The sequence below is a fragment of the Adiantum capillus-veneris genome, chromosome 15 (assembly GCF_014529385.1).
Source record: "Adiantum capillus-veneris isolate H3 chromosome 15, ASM1452938v2, whole genome shotgun sequence".
Lineage (NCBI taxonomy): Eukaryota > Viridiplantae > Streptophyta > Polypodiopsida > Polypodiales > Pteridaceae > Adiantum > Adiantum capillus-veneris.
In genome coordinates, this window is record NC_140945.1 from 24,997,293 (window position 1) to 25,017,089 (window position 19,797).

General features: G+C 43.7%; 1 protein-coding gene across 3 annotated transcripts in view; it reads right to left on the bottom strand.

Annotated features, from left to right (window-relative positions):
- The window catches only part of LOC147440406 (Tetratricopeptide repeat (TPR)-like superfamily protein), a 126,873-nt gene that overhangs the window by 87,996 nt on the left and 19,080 nt on the right, over positions 1–19,797 (bottom strand). The window contains exons 3-13 of one of the 3 annotated variants that reach the window (XM_086530147.1): positions 13,020–13,119; positions 11,320–11,424; positions 11,077–11,239; positions 10,794–10,941; positions 10,605–10,667; positions 3,462–3,542; positions 3,246–3,340; positions 3,024–3,174; positions 2,838–2,924; positions 2,635–2,754; positions 2,411–2,542 (exon numbers count right to left, since the gene is read on the bottom strand). In XM_086530147.1, the coding sequence (XP_086386273.1) occupies positions 2,411–2,542; positions 2,635–2,754; positions 2,838–2,924; positions 3,024–3,174; positions 3,246–3,340; positions 3,462–3,542; positions 10,605–10,667; positions 10,794–10,941; positions 11,077–11,239; positions 11,320–11,424; positions 13,020–13,119 (1,245 nt within the window). Of the gene's footprint in view, positions 1–2,410; positions 2,543–2,634; positions 2,755–2,837; positions 2,925–3,023; positions 3,175–3,245; positions 3,341–3,461; positions 3,543–10,604; positions 10,668–10,793; positions 10,942–11,009; positions 11,240–11,319; positions 11,425–13,019; positions 13,120–19,797 lie in introns of those variants that run through there. The other 2 variants (XM_086530148.1, XM_086530149.1) reach the window with 2 other exon arrangements.

Genomic DNA, 19,797 nt, shown 5'->3' on the forward strand with positions numbered 1-19,797 from the left:
CCATAAGTGCCCGCTAGTGAGTTTTTTGAGATATGACTTGTATATAACTAAAACTGACGTACAAACATCCCAAATATTAGAAATTTACACGTTTTGGTTCGTTTCGGCTTCTCCATGATTCTTGATGCAGTTTTCTTGCCCTCAACTAGCCTCCTCCATATCAAGGCAACTCTTTGTTCGTGCTAATTTTTCATTTAGCGGCGTATAGAATCAATTCTAATCATCTTCAGCATACTCGCCCTTCATTTTTCAAGCTTTCTTCCAAGCTTTGAAGTGCCCCAAACAGAGTTATACTCTTTAAGTTACAACTACTTCTCAGCAAGGTTATGGCTATGGCAGCTTAGTAGCAAATTGCATGCAGATAGATTGGGATGACATATATCTATGAATTATGGAATCGATATTGAAATTTTAGGTTTATTATGCTCAATTGTGGAAGGGAAGGCCCTTGTCTTCATATGCATTGGTCGACGTGTGTTGTAAATCCATGCTCTGACAAGGTTTTGCTCCAGTGTTCGGGAAAAGTGTGCCTCAACTAAGTCTTGCGCCGGTTGATGAAAAACCAAATCAATCAATTGAAGAGAGAGGGAGATGGAGAAAATCTGCTTGAAAAATTTAAGAAAATAGAGTTAAATTGCAAAGTTTCCTCATTGAATCTATGCTAAGGGAATTTTGTATGTTTGGTGAAATTGATTTTTCCTAAACACTGTTTTGTTCGTCTTGTAAATTCCCAAGGAAGTATATGTCTTTTGGTTGGGTGTTACTAAGGGTTGTTTTGGTATACCTTTTGGTGTTGAGGTTGAAGTTTGAACACTCTTGGGCTATATAGCTATAGAGGTGTCCCCTTTTTCTTTTGCCCAACACCGGATGGAGAAGCACTGTTGTGAGCTGCCTGTTGAGTTCCAAAGGTACAGCCTGATGTAGAAGGCTGTAACATACACGGGATGATGGCATATGCTCAGATTGGGTATGCTTTGCTCACCCAAAAGATAACTCTAAGGCAAAGAAGACTACATCCAAGGAGAAGTCTCAAACTAAAGATCAGCAAAGAAGGATCAGACACAGGACACTAATAAGAAAAAGAAGATCTTTCTGAAGAGGATGTGTGAGCAGCCAACAAAATCTTCAGAACAAAACCTTGAGTGGTTCAAATGCACGCCTTGGAGTGAAGCCTGAGGAGATGGGACCACAGATGGATGCAGCTTTGACAGTACCAGGGCAAAAGGTGGCAATGCCCCTTTGATAGAGGAGGACAACATGAATAGGTATGTTCGACATGAGGACTTTCATATCATGCCCTTGAGGGGTGTGACATTCTTTTGAGGATGTCACAACAACATAAAAACAGCATCATCATTCACACAAGCAAGAAATCTCCATTTTTGGCAGAAGGGCAAGGATCTTTCCATACTGCTTCCAAATTAATTTGTATAAATATGCATGCTTTGAGTGCAGAGACATACAAGTCAAATACTCTGCATCCTCGGCAAAATTAGATATTTCTCTAGACGCCATCACAATGACCCATGGGCCATTTCCACCTAGAAATGCAGGGATGCACCCTTCAATGCAGACACTGCTTTTGATAGACTCAGACAGGCACTGCTTGCTGAGTTCTTTTTCATCCATCCAGTATCACTCACACTTGAAATGGTATAGAGCAGGATGTCACACTACCATAAGGATAGAAGATTAGAGCCACGAAGAGGCCAAGAGCACCAGAATACAGAGATCTAGGAAGATACAACACCAGCGCTACATCCAGGAGAGGAGGCAGCAGCTTTGTACTAGTCCTGCTACCATCCTTCAGGCACTCATGATGCCATCCCCGACGTACAAGATCCTATATCCACCCACAATTACCTCTAGCACCATTTGGCTTGAAGCAGGTTATCCCCTGTCTCTGAGCCAAATTTCTGAAAACAAACAAATAACTGCTTTAGAGTGCAAGCTGCCTCTCAAATATCAACACTCGTGTGAAGATACCCTTATTGAATACACCTGTTTTTTGCCACTGATCCGGGTATGCACAGAAATTCGTCACAGTTTTGGTATTTCATATTGTGTGAGAGCTACACACAAGATAATCCATGTTGTAAACTGTTTGACAAGCCATGAACTATAGGGTTCTCTAAATGCTCCTTTAGGTCCCTATGCGGTCTATCTTTCTTAGAAGCTTTTTTCCATGTACAAGACTTGCTAAAAATGTATAAGCATTTGGTAATGAACCGATTTGAGGATCATCTCTAGCAATATTCACAAGGTGAATTGCACCTAAGTAAATCTTCAGTGTCAACCAAACTTTGATGATAGAACAATGGGTTCAACTTTCTACTAAGGAGAGAGAGGAAAGTGTATCGAGTCATTTCAAGGAATATGGTGGATTCTACTACAAGAGAATCAGTACTACCTGCCCACACACATTGTACCGATTGGCAGCAAGAACCAAGTAGAAACCATATTTTCGCATCATGGGAGGAGCAGCACGAAGATAACAGTATGCAGCTTGTTCAAGGAAAATGCCTGCCCTTAAATGTGGCTCCTGGACAAAAAGAAACGCACTATTGAAATCAGATCTGCATTATCAATAAGATGAGGTTAGATACAGATGCTCTTCACATGTAGACTATCTACCTCTGTTCCTGCACGAAAGTACACATTTGCAGCTTCCTTGTACTGACCCCTTGCTTTGTGCATCTCAGCCCACCATAGTCCACACCTTGTTGCGTACCTCTGACCAGCTGGAACCTGCTTCTGTTGCTTATAAATACACACAGAGACAAGTTAGGTTATATTAACCAAGGCACTCCAAATTACTAATCTGAATCACCTCTTGCCTGGTACGTGCTGAGTGCTGATTCCATAGTTAGCTCAGCCTCTTTGCGGGATTGATCGAGCATAAACAACGATAGACCAATCATTTCCTTTAAAAGAACAATGTTTAAGTCATGGAATTTTGAATGTCATTTAGACAGTGTTCAATATAATCTATGAGCATAAAAAAGCTTGCTACTAACACCTACTTGAGTCCCTGCATAATGCTTCCATGCTTTATCTGCCTTGTAATCACTTGCAATAAGACGATAATTGGATAACGCAAGTTCATAATCATGCAACATAAATGCATAATCTGCCAGCACTCTAATCTGTGATTCAATCGAACCCACTGTGTACCTACAAAAATGCCATCTTGCATCAATTGACACAACCAAAAAGCTCAGAACCAAGGAATAAGTGATTTGTACATTGTAGAATTACTGGACTCTGAAGCCTCATCTTTTCCTTTGCGCCACCACAAATTTTTTATTTGGTTTTTCAATCCTTTCTTTGTTGCCACGACCTGTTTTCAAATCACAAAAGTAGCAAGCAAGGACCATTGAGAAAGCCATACAAGAAAGTTAGACCCATAATCTGCTTTTGGATGTGTTGAAAAAACGGGGAGGATCAAACATGGATATGACCTGCTGATTCAGGGAACGGATCCTCTGCTCCATGTAGGGCAGTATGGACTTGCAACATACTTGTGCTACTAGCTCGTTTATCTCCAGAAAGCAAAATGCAGTGACAAGACCACCAATAAGTTAGCAAGAGACAACCCCCAACAGAAATGAAGAAATCTCAATATATTTCAAGGAAAAGTCTGTATATCCGCATAATATGAAAAGAGATCTAACCAGCTACAAAAAGAAAACTTAGGAACCAATATTCAAAAAATATAATATATGTCTGGTATGCAAACAACAGCATTGAATACAATTTTTTATCATTCTGCAATATGCAAAGAAAGGACGTCCAATTCTCTCTTTCTTTCATTTGCCGCCCACCCACCCCTATCGACGACCCCCCAGAGATGGCAAGACTATGTATAGACACCACCATGCTCCTGGACAGCCACCAATACTGGAGCCTCTAGACCCACGTCGACATTTTTCATGGCTATGATGGTACTAGGTAAGAGGGCCATCCGCCGCTTGAAGCATGGTTAGTCCATAGATCACACAAGTATGCAGAGTGAGTATCTCATATGTGCAGATAGGACCCTCCCTCCATTCATTGCATTGCTCTTCCACAATGCACTACCAGAGGGACTACTAGCAAAATGGACTATGCACACAGTTGTGCTTATCCAGAAGCCCAGGGACACACTTGACCTGGCACCTACCGGACTATGAAGATTGGCCATACTCCAGCCAAGTTATATGAAGCAGTGCTGGAGGCAAAGCTGAGATCATTTGTCAAGACCGAGGGAGGCTCTCTGCTACTGATCAAATTTTCCCTCTGAGGTAAAAACGTGGGAAAGAAGACCACTGTTGCTTCGTGGATTTTCGCAAAGCCTTTGGCAAAGTCCCACAAGACAGACTCTTCTAGCGCATTCTCAGCAATAATTTGGGGGTTCTCTGACTTAGTTTGGTTTCTATATCAGCGAGTTGTCAGAATATGTCCGCGCTGAAGGTGAGGGTGTGGATCTTGCAAGTACTCCTGTTCACATTATGCTATATGCCGATGATATTCTCTTGGTATCTGCGTAACAGGAGAAATTATAGCTCCACCTCCATGCCTTGGATGCGTTTTGCATATAGAGAGGCCTCAAAATGAATCTTGGAAGAACCAAAATTCTCACCTTTCATACCTCCCAACAGATCAAGACCAAAGCTATACTTACACCAGCTTGAGGCCAGGTTGAGCTGGTAGACTCATAATGTGTGCTTGGAATTACTTTTATAGCTACCACAAGCTGCTTCTCCATGGCGAATGGAGCCAGACACAAACTTATATATCTAAATTGACGTTTTTGTCCTATGTCTATTTTGTAGGCGTAATCGACGGCGATTACAATTCCTCCAAGACAGGGGTATGTGTCACAAACGGGAGCGCATAACAATATAAAATATACTCGGATAAATAGAGTTTATCACTTAATACTGAAGCCAAAGGATATAGAGAGAAATAAATAGAGAGAGAGAGAGAGAGAGAGAGAGAGAGAGAGAGAAGATCGACACAGTACTGGGACCAGAAGATGGGCTGGTCCCCCCCCCTTAAAGAGTATTCTTTATTAGGGAGAATCTTTTTACAAGCACAAGAACCGGAGAAAACCCCTCCGTTCTCATTCTCTGACTCGATGGTCGTTCCTTCCCGTAAGGGAAATCCGAGAGACAAGCTCTTAATCCTTTTTCCATCTGTACTCGGAGCCGAGACTCCGCAGACAATTTCCGAATTCCGTTCCCCCAATTCCCAAGCGTAGGCCAAAGCCTTCTCGCTTCTCCTTCGCGATGAAGTACCTACAAACACACACGCAAACACCCGACAACAATTCATTTGGCGAATCCACAATAGATACCTGTCGCTCTTGCGCGGGAAAAGCGACTTCCGTGCTTCGTAGTCTCACGATCTCTTGCGTTATCTGGCGGCAGAGTCTTCTCTTGCTAACGTTAGTAACCCCTTTTCAGTGAGGGCATGTGGTGCTTTTATAGCTCCTTGGCCACGGCACGAATAGCTGCTCGCGTAGAGATTGCGGCCGTTTTTTTTTTTTTTTTCTGTTCTACCCGGAATAGGGAGAGAGAATTCGCTGGCTGGTTTTGTTGCTTTATTTTCTAAGTGGCTGCCCACTTATTAAGTGGACGGCCGGCATATTTTAAAATTGGTCTGAACCTGCCCAAAAACTCAATAAAATCTTATAAGTTTAAAACAATGCTTTTCACAACACTTCCCAGGCGTCCCTGGATGCAACCACATGCACGAATGCAATGCAAACATAGATTCCTCGCGGGAAAGCGTCTGCTCTTCCCGAAAAACTCGTTAAAATATTCCGCTTTTTAAGAAAAGCTTCTCAGAACCCATCTTTATTCTTGTGCTTGCGTCTTTACGCGTATTCCTCTTTCCAGTTCGGATTTCCTCTCGACTATGGATATCCCCTTTCCGATGCACCCGTCACCCACCTTGTGACGCATCAGTAATACCCATCACCTAGTCCTTTCCTACCGAACTTACGGTACAATCTCCTTCACGATGCTCTATGTCACCCATCCTACGACGCATCAGAGATGTCCGTTCCTGGATGGTCGAATACTTCTTACTGATGCTCCCTGTCACCCATCCATTGTGACGCATCAGAAGTACCCGTTCCTGGTGGCCTTACAGATATTCCCGTTCTCAGTGCTCCCGTCATTACTTTGAATGACACACTAGAAATACTCTGTACTCGGATGTCTCCAGTGAGAAAAACCCTCTCACTTAAAATTCCAATAATTCATTTAGAATTATTTTTCCTGTTGTTCCAAGCGAGAAAACCCTCTCACTTATAAATCCAATAATTCATTTAGAATTATTTTTATGTCAAATAAAGCCAATTTAGCAACATCCCTCTCACTTATAAACAGTTGTCCTCAACTATAGAGGTCCAACTGAACTGCCGGGGAGAAACCGAAAAATTTCCAAATCTTGCTCAATGGTGAGTTGAGCTGGTCCTTTCTCAAAAGAGAACTTTAAAATTAAATTAAACAGAAATTCAATAATTCAATACTTACCTTACCGGTTTATGTTCTTTCTCTAGTACCTCGAGGATATCCTTCACCATTCATCAAACTTACGAGCCATGTAAGAACTCGTCATTCGCGTCTTTCCAAGAATCTGTTAACTCATTTCCACCTTCTCAATCCCGAGAAGAATAATCCTCCTAAAAATCAATTTAGGTCTATGTCCTTGCGCATAACCTTGCGCTATCACTCCTGAGGATATTAAACCTCTTCTATCCTCCCACATAGGGAATGCTCAAATCCTTGGATTCCTCGGGCACAAGCCGTAGTAGTCTCTTGCTCCTTTACTCATAAAGAGAGTGTTCAATGGTTCTCGTCCCACTGGGGGGATTGTATTCTATGTACACTAAGGTGTACACTTTCAACTTTTATTGTTGACTCCACCATCTGCTGCAAAGTATCTTGCAGATGGGTTTACAAAATTCGGACAAAAGTCCTTCGTTAAATTTGTTCATCTTTCCTTCCTCAGAGAGGATCGAGAATGAAGCTACCTTGGCAAGAGTGAACCACTACTTGCTTGGACTCCCTCGTATTTCTATTGGGCAAACCGATCCCAATCTTCTTGGATGCCTTCCTCAAAGCGTAGAGGAAAAAAAATTTGTCTGAAAATTCAGCCTTGAATTAAATCCAAGTCTTGTTGTAAGTTCCTTGCAGAGCTTTGATATACCACCAAGTACTTGCAATCCCCCTTGAGGTGTTTGGTCACATGCCTCACCTTCGACGCTTTTCAGAAATTGCCGCTTGCAAAGGCAACTTCAAACTGTCGAATGAAAGCGTTAGCTTTTGGGACATCTTCCCTTCCCGTCAAAAAGTATCAAACTTGACTGGAGTGTTCCTAGGTCTAGACACCTTCTACCTATCCTTCCCGAAATGACGGGATTTCTTGGCTATGGTTCTGGATTGATGTTCATGGATATCTTTTGGGTTCTGAAGTATCTCGAGCATTCCGCTCCTCGCATTCTCTAGGTTCTTGAGCATCATGCTCTTGTCACCTTCGCAGAGAATCCCAAGACTTGTGTCGACTTCTTGCAAAGAGAAAAATTTTCCCAACTCTGCGAGCTTTTTCCTTGCAGGACTTAGGGTTCCACCTGCTTACTTCTCTCTTGGCTTGTCATGCCTTCTTCTCGTATCTTCCCAGAGTCGTCCTCCTTTACAGAGAAAGAGAGGAGACCATGCTCTGATACCACTGTCACAAACGGGCGCATAACAATATAAAATATACTCGTATAAATAGAATTTATCACTTAATACTGAAGCCAAAGGATATAGAGAGAAATAAATAGAGAGAGAGAGAGAAGATCGACACAGTACTAGGACCAGAAGATGGGCTGGTCCCCCCCCTTAAAGAGTATTCTTTATTAGGGAGAATCTTTTTACAAGCACAAGAACCGGAGAAAACCCCTCCGTTCTCATTCTCTGACTCGATGGTCGTTCCTTCCCGTAAGGGAAATCCGAGAGACAAGCTCTCAATCCTTTTTCCGTCTGTACTCGGAGTCGAGACTCCGCAGACAATTTCCGAATTCCATTCCCGGAATTCCCAAGCGTAGACCAAAGCCTTCTCGCTTCTCCTTCGCGATGAAGTACTTGCAAACACACACGCAAACACGCGACAACAATTCGTATGGCGAATCCACAATAGATACCTATCGCTCTTGCGCGGGAAAAGCGACTTCCGTGCTTCGTAGTCTCACGATCTCTTGCGTTATCTGGCGGCAAAGTCTTCTCTTGCTAACGTTAGTAACCCCTTTTCAGTGAGGGCATGTGGTGCTTTTATAGCTCCTTGGCCACAGCACGAATAGCTGCTCGCGTAGAGATTGCGGCCGTTTTTTTTTTTTTTCCTGTTCTACCCGAAATAGGGAGAGAGAATTCGCTGGCTGGTTTTGTTGCTTTATTTTTTAAGTGGCTGCCGACGGCGGGCATATTTTAAAATTGGTCTGAACCTGCCCAAAAACTCAATAAAACCTTATAAGTTTAAATCAATGCTTTTCACAACACTTCCCAGGCGTCCCTGGATGCAACCACATGCACGAATGCAATGCAAACATGGATTCCTCGCGGGAAAGCATCTGCTCTTCCCGAAAAACTCGTTAAAATATTCCGCTTTTTAAGAAAAGCTTCTCAGAACCCATCTTTATTCTTGTGCTTGCGTCTTTACGTGTATTCCTCTTTCCAATTCGGATTTCCTCTCGACTATGGATATCCCCTTTCCGATGCACCCGTCACCCACCTTGTGACGCATTAGGAATACCCATCACCTAGTCCTTTCCTACCGAACTTACGGTACAATCTCCTTCACGATGCTCTATGTCACCCATCCTACGACGCATCAGAGATGTCCGTTCCTGGACGGTCGAATACTTCCGTTCCTGGATGGTCGAATACTTCTTACTGATGCTCCCTGTCACCCATCCGTTGTGACGCATCAGAAGTACCCGTTCCTGGTGGCCTTACAGATATTCCCGTCCTCAGTGCTCCCGTCATTACTTTGAATGACGCACTAGGAATACTCTGTACTCGGATGTCTCTAGTGAGAAAAACCCTCTCACTTGAAATTCCAATAATTCATTTAGAATTATTTTTCCTGTTGTTCCAAGCAAGAAAACCCTCTCACTTATAAATCCAATAATAAATGAATTATTTTTATGTCAAATAAAGCCAATTTAGCAACAGGTATGTCACAAAGTGATGACGTGGCATGCCCTAAAGGACACTGAGCCCAGACAAAAGGGGCCAAAACTGTCACAAAGTTGCAAATTATGGCCGAGTGGCGCAAAAGGGGATAGGTTTAAAAACCTAACCCATCCCAACTTATGGAACCCGGTACTTACGGAACCCGGTTGAGGGGCCTAAAACCTATAAAAAATAAAACAAGGACCAAATTTGTGTAGAGCTGCTGACGTGGCACTGTCGTACGGACGTCCCGCAATTTACGTTGACTGCTGACGTGACACCGTACGGATTTCTACGTTTTACGCTCAACCCATAGGGTGCTTTCTCTTGGGCACGAGATGCTTTTAGAACTACAGCTTTTCATGTAGCTGCTTTTGAGTTTGGCCAAGGGCCTTTATAAGCATGCCGAGGGCCTCACTTCTGCTCAGCTTTGCGTGGGAGCGCTGAGAGGAGGAACCTCAGACGTTGTACTTTAAGAAGCATAATAATAAAGAGATACCAAGAAGGGACGCCAGTCTTTGGGGCCAATGCTTCTATGTGCAGAACTCCGTCGTGCCGTGTCGCCTCTCTCTCGCTCTCTCTCTATTTTTAGTTATGTTCAGTTGTTTCCAGTTTTCCCTCGCCTGTGTTGTTGTAGATCTTCGGCTTGGAATGTTCCAAGTCTATTACATCAGCCCCTACAACTCCAAATCAGCACCAAATCTGAGACACAAATGGACAGACTGAAAATTGTCCCTCCTCTTTCTTGCCTCTTTGATTTCTACTAGCTCTTGATGCTCAGCTCTTGAAGTGGGATGAGCTCATCTGATATCGACTATGAATTCCTCTTGAGGAAGTGTGTCTAGCACTCGATTGGTCTCTTCTCACTAGGCTCATGAAAGTATACCTTTGTTTGTTTTTGAGAAAGAGAGAGAGAACCCTTTTGGCGGGGGGGGGGGGGGGGGGGGGGGGGGGGGGGGGGGGGCGCCTCTTGAGACATATTGATGCAGATTTTTGAGGTTCAAAACAAAGGTTTTGGCTTGGCATTGGGTGGTAGGCCCTTCTCAGAAAGATGGTCGCTGATACTTTGTACTTCTTGTGCATTTGCTAGGATATCTGCTGATGGCAGTCCCATACACCCCCTCCCCTTTTTGAAAAACGCTTATTGGTGCACCTCTAATTCATTCAACAACGGCAAAGAAAAGGTGACTACAGAGGGAAAATTTTGATATAAACTCTACCATGAAAGAAGTAATTGATGAATAGCTGACCAAAACAGCCTTAAAACAGGAGATTACAGAGCCTTAGAAGCAACAGTAGTCGTTACATAGAGCCGTTAAAAGAGCTCATTGTCTCCGCTTCACATATCAATAGTAAGAGATACAACAGCTACTTATTCAGAAAAGACGGCACAAAGTGTACCTCATTTAGATCATTTTCACTCAAGAACGTGCCCCGCCTCTTACCAGGTACTGATTTATTAACCTGCATTTGAATGCTCTCAGAATAGTACAGTTTTAACGATTCATCTGGTATTCACAGAAAGAAGACTCAAACCAAAAAAAAAAAAAGCCTTGATTGCACTATGATACAAGAATGCCAACACCTTACATCTATTCTTAAGCTTGTGCTACAAAGCTTGTCAGAATTCCAAAAGTCTTCGTCCAAAGCAGAGTCTGATGATCCTGAGTTAATGCACAAAAGCCAGCATTCGTTGAACCCAAAAGTCCCTCTCATTTCAGACAGAATCTCATTAGCTCTGCAAAAGTATTAACCTTTATGAAACTGAAATCTTTGCTTGAATATTGCAGAAAAAACACTGTGTACCATTGTTTTGACTGGATAGCACAAGCAGAAACTTCTATGAGTGCACATGCACACTCTTCATGCATACCGATCTGCGGGACCATCTTGGAAGTCATGAACCAGCACATAAATCTTCAACAACTTTGGGTCCATAGTTCCATCACTTAAAAGTGTCGGCATTGGATCAGTATCATAAAGCTCGACAAACTTGTGTATAGGGTTATCATCCCTAGAAGATACAGCTCGCAGACCTGGATATTCTCTAGTCAATGATTGACCAGTGTTTAAGACCATGATAAAGGAAGCAAAATGAAACACACAATCTGCTTACAAGCTATGGGATGATCAAAAGTTTCATGATCAGAAAAGCCAAGCGTTTCTACAAATACTTTGCTATATCTCTGGAACCATGATGATAAAGATTCTGATTGTAGCACTGTTGAGAGAGAAATAAAAACAGTAAGTCTAAAAAATCCTTAGCAAACCACCTCATCTAGCAATAAGCAAGCAATGTAGCATGTGCTATTGCAGAAAAAGAAAGTTATAAAAGTCCTCAGACAACTACATTATCATAATATAAGCAAGTAGTGTAACCTGTGCAATTGACATGCTACCGTATCCATAGGAGGGTGCATACATAATGCTACAGAGCATGGCAACTGTAGTACCTCAACGACTTCCAATTTGCCAAATGTATATCTGCAATAGCTTGTGTGCCTCAATGTCCACCTAAGTGCATCGTGACCCACATTCCCCAGACTTCTAGGTTAACGACAGCATATTAAACCTGGTACAAGCCCCTTGAGCACTAAATAGGACCTTGAATGGCATGTCTCATTGTACTCATCTATGTTCGATCCAAAATAGGACCCCAAATAGGACTTTAAATGAGCAACAGTCCAACATGAATAGTCTACAACATTTGTTGGACATGATTTAAGATGAAACAATTGTGAAGTGATCTATCTCCATGTCAGATGCACCAAAGTTGAGAGAATAGGTAGAATCAAGATGAAACAATTGTGAAGTGATCTAGCTCCTTGTCAGATGCACCAAAGTTGAGAGAATAGGTAGAATCAAGAAAGGTTACTGCAAAAATTATGGTTTGGCAAAACCAAACTGCAACTCACATATCATGTTTAAGAGAGGAAAGTCAGCAACTTTAGAGGGATAATACAATTTGACCTCGGTTTTTATCCTAGGATTTTTTAGCACCGTGCTACCAGGGAACCGTAAAGCTGGTCCCCGCCTTCCATTGGAAACCCTTTTGCTAAAGTTCCAACATACTTGCTACTCTCCTGTGGGAATCTATTCTTGAGACTGCACGATGTGGGCTCCTTCCAGCCCATGCTGGAAAGACTTCCTTGCAAGGATTTTGAAATTTCCATCTCTATATGTTTTTCTCTGACCCCCATCTCTATTGTGTTACTTCCAAGAGATTGGGTAGGGTGTGCACTGTGAGCAATTGTGGATCCCTACAGTAATCATTAAGCCCGTTGCTATCATTTTCTGGATGAAAACACGCTGCCAGCACGAGCATGAGTGGGACAATGTGTCTGAATTTCTACTGAACTACAAGCTGATTGCTGTTTACTTCATTCAGGACATGCAATGGTGCCAGGGCAGGACTGGGCCTTTCTCTGTCTAGTCTCTTGAGGAAGGAGCTCCGTTCAGCTGCCTTCTTGGATCTTCAACAAACCTGTAAATTCCACAATGAGTTTCTCAGTCTCCTATCATCCCTACTAGTGCCGCAGACTAGTTACATTTTCTCCACAACATATGTGGCCCACTGATTGTGTGTCAGTTTAACTTCCCCTCAAGAAAGGGAACAAGCTTCCACTCCCTGAGCTCCGGCTTCAACTAGCAAAGACACCATCTAGGTACATACAAAAGGCAGCATACAAATAAACATGAGCCAAGTTTTCCAAAGTCGACAGTAAAGGCCTACAACAGATCAGGGAATTCCAAATTATGGTAAACTGTCATCAAAAAAGGTCGCAACTTTTAGAGAACCAGGAATTTTTTAATTACTTTTTTTAATTACTTCAAGGTTTTGAGGATCTCCTTGAAGCTCCGCTAGAGCCTCCTCACTTGAATCTTTGACTACTTTCAACAAGCATTCTTCTGCACTCTGGAAATAAGACAAGAAATTGCGTGTGCTCAATTAGCTCAAAAAGTAACAAAAGTCTGAGAAACTACATCAGATCAGAAGATTAGTAGAAACAAGTTCTCTCTAGATAAGATGAAAGGTCTCATCATAAGTAAAATGAGGACGTCTAATTAAAGAGAGACAACTTTGCGAATGGAAAGAGTAGAAAATAAGGCACAGTGATGATACTTAAGACACAGGATATGGACAACAACAGCAAAAAGATTCTATTTTCTAGACTAAGGGATGGTTTGATCTTCTACACTATTTCATTTGTGGATGTTTTTGTGTTGTATGATCACTTAATATTTTTTTGGTAGCTTGCCCTCATCAACAATCCGCCACCCAAAAAATCGGTGCTTAAAGCCCGAAACAACACCCTTCGACCTTCCCCAAAAATGGACGTGTATGTATGTGTGTGTTGCCTCTACCCTGTCATATTGTGGCACATTTACAGTGTGAAATTAAATTTTCACCTCATTTTTATGCCTTTTGATATGTGAGAGCAAACGCTACAATGTACATAGTTTCAAAAAAAAATGCGTGAATACAGTCGCCACGGTTGCAGTCGTGTACATAACTTACTAGGGGAGGTGAGGACCCTACGTGGCACTGTTGCGCGTTCTGTTTTTTTTTCCCGAGAAAAAGATCCTTCTATTAGTTAATGTCACTGCCCATAGGGCTACAAGCACCTCTACTAGAGAGGTCTACAGCAATCATAAGGGGAGACTCTCCTGATGAAAAAACAGCATATGTACAATGAGGCTAAATCAGGAGATGGGAGGAGGGAAAAGCCACACAGGTGGACGGTAGTGCCATCTAAGCCCACCCTAGACCTGATCTCTTAACTTAAGATCATGCCTACTTTGGTTTAGAATTGTACATATGTCAAGTGCATCATGGTGGCACACTCATTTCCCCTACAAAGTTCAATGCGGGCAAACACTGTCCAAAAGTAGCACCTGGCATGACGGCTGCACTTGATGAAGTGATTAAATCAGGAGATGGGAGGAGGGAAAAGCCACACAGGTGGACGGTAGTGCCATCTGAGCCCACCCTAGACCTGATCTCTTAACTTAAGATCATGCCTACTTTGGATTAGAACTGTACATATGTCAAGTGCATCATGGTGGCACACTCATTTCCCCTACAAAGTTCAATGCGGGCAAACACTGTCCAAAAGTAGCACCTGGCATGACGGCTGCACTTGATGAAGTGATTAGAGGTCAAGACAAGTGAAAAAATGACGTTCATCATGTAAATTGAGCTCAAAAGAATTTTTCCACAATTTTAGGGATTTTTCCCAGCTCGTTTGGGTTTTTTATGGCCAAAATGGGTCATTTAAGGGCTAATAATGACCAAAAAAATCCCATAAAATGATCAAACAATACCCATTTTTGGAAAAATATGGCTCAAAATGCCACATCACTCACGATGCCGTGACTCTAAGCAAGGGGGGAGCTTGTTTGACAAGGAATATCAGCACTTTAAGCCTCTTTGAGAAGGGATACAAAGGCTTCTTCAATGGTGTGCTACTGTAGTCCTGTTATTCTTACTGTGTATTCGAGTGTTTGGGGTTCTCTCACGAGGAGGGCACTACGTGCCAATAGAAAAGAACAAACTAAACAGACTTTTAGCACTTCAATAACAACTTAACTGAAAGAGAGAGAGAGAGAGAGCACACGCGACACGGAGTGGCAGAATTCCACCCTTTCGGTATTTATTTATATTGCTCAAACAAGGTACACTCTGTGGCTTTTGCTCTGCATCTGCCCGAGGTAGAATGCCAGAGTGAGAGGCCATAGTACATATTTAAAGGCAAAAGCAGTTCACATGAAAAGCTATAAACTCAAAAGCATCTGGTCCAAGAGCGCTGAACCCAAAAAGCTGTCAGCGCGAATTATGGAAATTTGTACACCGAAATCCGTATTGGCTGCTACGTCATCATCTGAATTCGCTTTGGGTGTGTGTGTTTGTCCCGCTTTAATCTTTAGGTCCTCTGGCCCTCAACGGACAGGGTCCCATAGGTTGCTAGGACTTCTTCTTAGGGTTTAGGCCCCTCGGCCAGGATTTGCAAGTCGTCTCCGTTCTTCAGTGGCTTGACATGTCAGCAATTTGTGACATCCCCCCTTCTTGAAAGAAAGTAATGGTCCACGATTACAACATTTCTGCAGAACAACTCAAGTTCAAGAAAATTCCGTGGGTCATTCCAAGGGACATTCCAAGGGACAATCATTTTTCTCATTCCAAATTGGAGCTCTTGATTTCTTGGGTCGTTGGCCTCCCAAAAGAATCTCATCCAATAAGGAGTCTCATTCCATATTGGAGCTCTTCATTTCCTAGGTCGCTGGCTTCCTAGAAGAATCTCATCCAATAAGGAATATTCAGTAGTTGGCACACTACAATGCAACAAAAATGCTCACATATGCATGTTACAAGACACAACGAACAGCGCCGCTGAGCACTCCTCCGATACAGACGGTCTACGGTATGAAGCTACTCAACGACTACCTCATCACTTACCCCGCAAATAACCTATAAAAAGGTACGGGCCATGAGTTCACAGGACTGGTACAACCAAACGCTCCCCACAATCCCGTCTGCATCGTTCGGAGGTTTAGCTCTCTTAGCTGGAGGTGGCCCGACGGATCTTTCTGTCGTGTGAGCAGAAGATTTCTCTAAAGACGTCAAGGCCTGCTCAAGACCTGTAGTGAATGTATGTCCTGTTTGAAAACATTCGACACATCGGCCTTCTTGTAGAAGGGTTTCTCATTGACGTTATGAGGCTGGGTTTCACGAGACTCCCGAGAATTTATTCATTGTTGCCGAGAGTTTGGTGTTTTGTTTGGTGGCCGGAGTTGGTTCTATGGTAAACTCCAACTTTCCCTTCATCAATTTGTAACTTTCCCTTCATCAGTTTGTAGCCGACCGCGGCATGGTCCATAAGTTCTTGCATGGTTGAGACTTGCTTGTATAGACAATATTCCTGCAGCGATGATGGTAGTCTAATGGTGTATCCCTAGCACGGTCCTCCAAGAAATGAACTTAAAGAAGGACACCGATAGGTAGACGTCGAGAAACCTTTGGTTATAGTCACCCATGGTCTCTGTGGCAAGCATTTTCAATTTGCCCCATTCTGCCAAGATCCGGACTTCAAAGAGAGAAGTCATATAACTTCGTGCAAATATTGTCTTGAAAGCTTGCCAGGTCCTTGGAGCATGCGGTTGCGTCGCGATGGAACTCCACCACTGCATGGCATTATCTTTAAGAAATCCCGTTGCTCGAGAAATCTTGGATTCTTCTATATGGTCCCCAAAGCACAAATGTTGTCGAATTGCTATAGGAACTGCAATGCTTTCTTGCGATCTTTCATCCCGGAAAAGGTGAAAAATTTGATTGTCGTGCCGCCATCCTTAAAATCTTTTGGTTGGTTAGGCGCATATCCCGGGTACGGATAATAAGGGTATCCATATGGGGCCTGGGCTCCAACCATTGTAGCCTAGTGGCGGTGGTGGTAGGGGAGGTGGGAGCAACGGCGGTGGCAAAGGCCGTTGCACACGATCAGGGTCAAATGGCTGCACCATATTCCTGAAGGCTCTTCCAATCGGAAAAGACAGTCGGCAAGGTTGCCGGTTGGAAGCTCTCATACCTTCTGATGCCGAAGGATATGGGGCCTGGGCTCCAACCATTGTAGCCTAGTGGCGGTGGTGGTAGGGGAGGTGGGAGCAACGGCGGTGGCAAAGGCCGTTGCACACGATCAAGGTCAAATGGCTGCACCATATTCCTGAAGGCTCTTCCAATCGGAAAAGACAGTCGGCAAGGTTGCCGGTTGGAAGCTCTCATACCTTCTGATGCCGAAGGAGGAGGTATTACCTGGGCCCATAGTTACCCGGAACGCGGAACGGGAACGCCGACGGGATCCCCGCGGAACGGGGGAACGGCTAGGGGTTCGGAACGGGAACGGCGCGGAACGGGAGGTATAAAAAACACCCAAATAGTGCATTTTTTAGCTTCTTGTGTTTAAATACAAGGAGTATTAGAGTGCTTTGACTCTAATACTCACAAAAAACTCATTTTGAAGACCATTCAATCTTGCTATGACTAGATGATGTGAGAGAGAGAGAGAGAGAGAGAGAGAGAGAGAGAGAGAGAGAGAGAGTGAGAGGGAGAGGGAGAGATTTGAGAGAGTGGGAGGGAGAGGAAGAGAGCTTGAAGGCTTAAAGCCTTGAGCCTTGAGAGAGCGAGTCTTGAGAGGGAGAGATCTTGAGAGTGTGAGAGGGAGAGAGCTTGAGCCTTGAGGATTAGCTTGTGGAGAGAAAGGGGGAGGGGGGTGCATTTTATGAGTCCTTGAGGCCTTGCACGCTTCAAAAAGAAGCCCAAACATTTACTTCAATTTTTTCAATTTTTGCCAAATTTGTTTGTAGCCGTTGGCCGTTCCAGGGGCATTCCGGAACGTTTGGGGGGCGTTCGGAACGTTCCGGAACGGCCGTTCCGGTTTGCACTGGCCACCCGGAACGTCAAACGTTTCGGGACATTTCGGAACGTTCGGGAAGGGAACTGCCCCCCCGGAACGCCGGAACGGGGGCTAGGGGGCGTTCCCCGGTAACTATGCCTGGGCCATCAAAGGGAATAACATGTAATTCAAAAACTGTTGAAAACTTTGCAGCATCGAAAGATTCTGCTAAGGATGCCGCGAAAGAACGTCGTGAAGCTTGTCAAGGAGAAACTGCAAGTATTCCGCTAAATCCGTGAACACCATGCCTTGGGTTCTTTATGGCTTATGCTCTGTAAGACAGAGCGATGAAGACGGGAGTGCGTCCGATGGACGATGAAGTAAGGGTGGGAGTGGCTAGTAAGTCTAGGGTCCGGACATGAAGATACTTCAAATAAAATTCTAGTAGGCTTTGGAAGCACCGGTTTGTTTGCTCTTTGGTGGGACCGGTATGCTTTTAGAAAAGCACACGCCTAAAGCTCTGATACCATTGCCACAAGGAGGCACCACGTGCCAATAGAAAAGAACAGATTGAACAGACTTTTAGCACTTCAATAACAACTTAACTGAAAGGGAGAGAGAGAGAGAGAGAGAGCACACGCGACATGGAGTGGCGGAATCCCACCCAAGAGAGTACTTGCCCCAAACCATGGCACCCCTTTCGGTATTTCTTTATATTGCTCAAACAAGGTACACTCTGTGGCTCTTGCTGTACATCTGCCCGCTGTAGAATGCCAGAGTGAGAGGCCATAGTTCATATTTAAAGGCCCTTAGCCATTCAAAAGTAGTTTACATGAAAAGCTATAAACTCAAAAGCATCTGGTCCAAAAGCGTTGAACCCAAAAAGCTGTCAGCACGAATTATGGAAATTCGTACACCTGCCACGTCGGAAATCCATATTGGCTGCCACGTCATCATCTGAATTCGCTTTGTGTGTGTGTGTGTTGGTCTCGCTTTAATCTTTAGGTCCTGTGAGCCCCATCGGACAGGGTCCCATAGGTTGACAGGACTTCTTCTTAGGGTTTAGGCCCCTCGGCCGAGATCTGCAAGTGAGCTTCGTTCTTCAATGGCTTGACACATCAGCAATTTGTGACAGGTTCCAATTAGGGTTTTCCTCTTCAAAAAGGTGTGTGGGTGTAACGTGATTAATGGTGAATGCTCAAGATGAGTGCTCAATGTGTGCTCAAGGGTCCTTTTACGAAATGAGAGATGTGCAAAGACTAGAGAGAGAAGAGAGAATGATATTATGAGTGAAGGTTCTGTGAGTGAAAGAGAGAGAGAGAGAAAGGAGACTAACACTAGATGGGGTCCCAAACCCCCTCCAAGGGCCCCCTCTCTATCGCTAGAGAGGTATTTGCTTTAGATTGCACAAATGTTGATACAATGGTCCTAGATACTAAGATGCTCAGGGGATCTTGCGATAGATGCTTGGATCTGCGAGGCTAAGGGCTGGAAATTGAAAAGAAAAGGGCTGATCTAGCTTGGAACTACGATTTGATGATGAGGCTAGGGCTGAAATCTGAAAACACTTGGCTGATTCTGATGCTAACTCTGGCAATGGGCTGATGGCTGAAAAACGTTGAAGATGCTTGTGCTAAGGGTACTTGTACTGCAAGTACCGAATGCCTGGAGAGGTGACCCCTAGGGTCTCTTGTATAGGTGCAAAAGTCTGGTCGAGCAATGTCAGATTGAGCCCCCACGACTTTATAAAATGATACTAATAGGTCACTTATTGATAAGTTGATGAACTGATGCTTCATATGCAGTTATTACCTAGGCTTGGTACTAATGGTGTTGTATAGGAACACTCCCTAGTGCCTACACCTAGCAAACACTGGTTGTGCTCATGTGCAATCAGAGAGTATGCATTTGCTCTTAAGTGCCTCGACATGCACGTCCTGCGTACAAGCTCACAAGCGTGCCATAACACTTCTTGGATTGTCATAAACCCTAGACACATGCACATAGGATTACACACACACACACACACACACACACACACCCCCCCTTCTCTTTTTATGGTGAGGTATTGGGGCCGAGCTGCATGGCTTCCTTGTAGTCCGCCAACAACTCTGGGTAATCGGTGAAAAAATCTTAGTCGACCCACACTGCCTCATGGCTTCCTCGATCCTTAAACTTCAAAAAAAATTGTCATGCGTGTTTCTTTT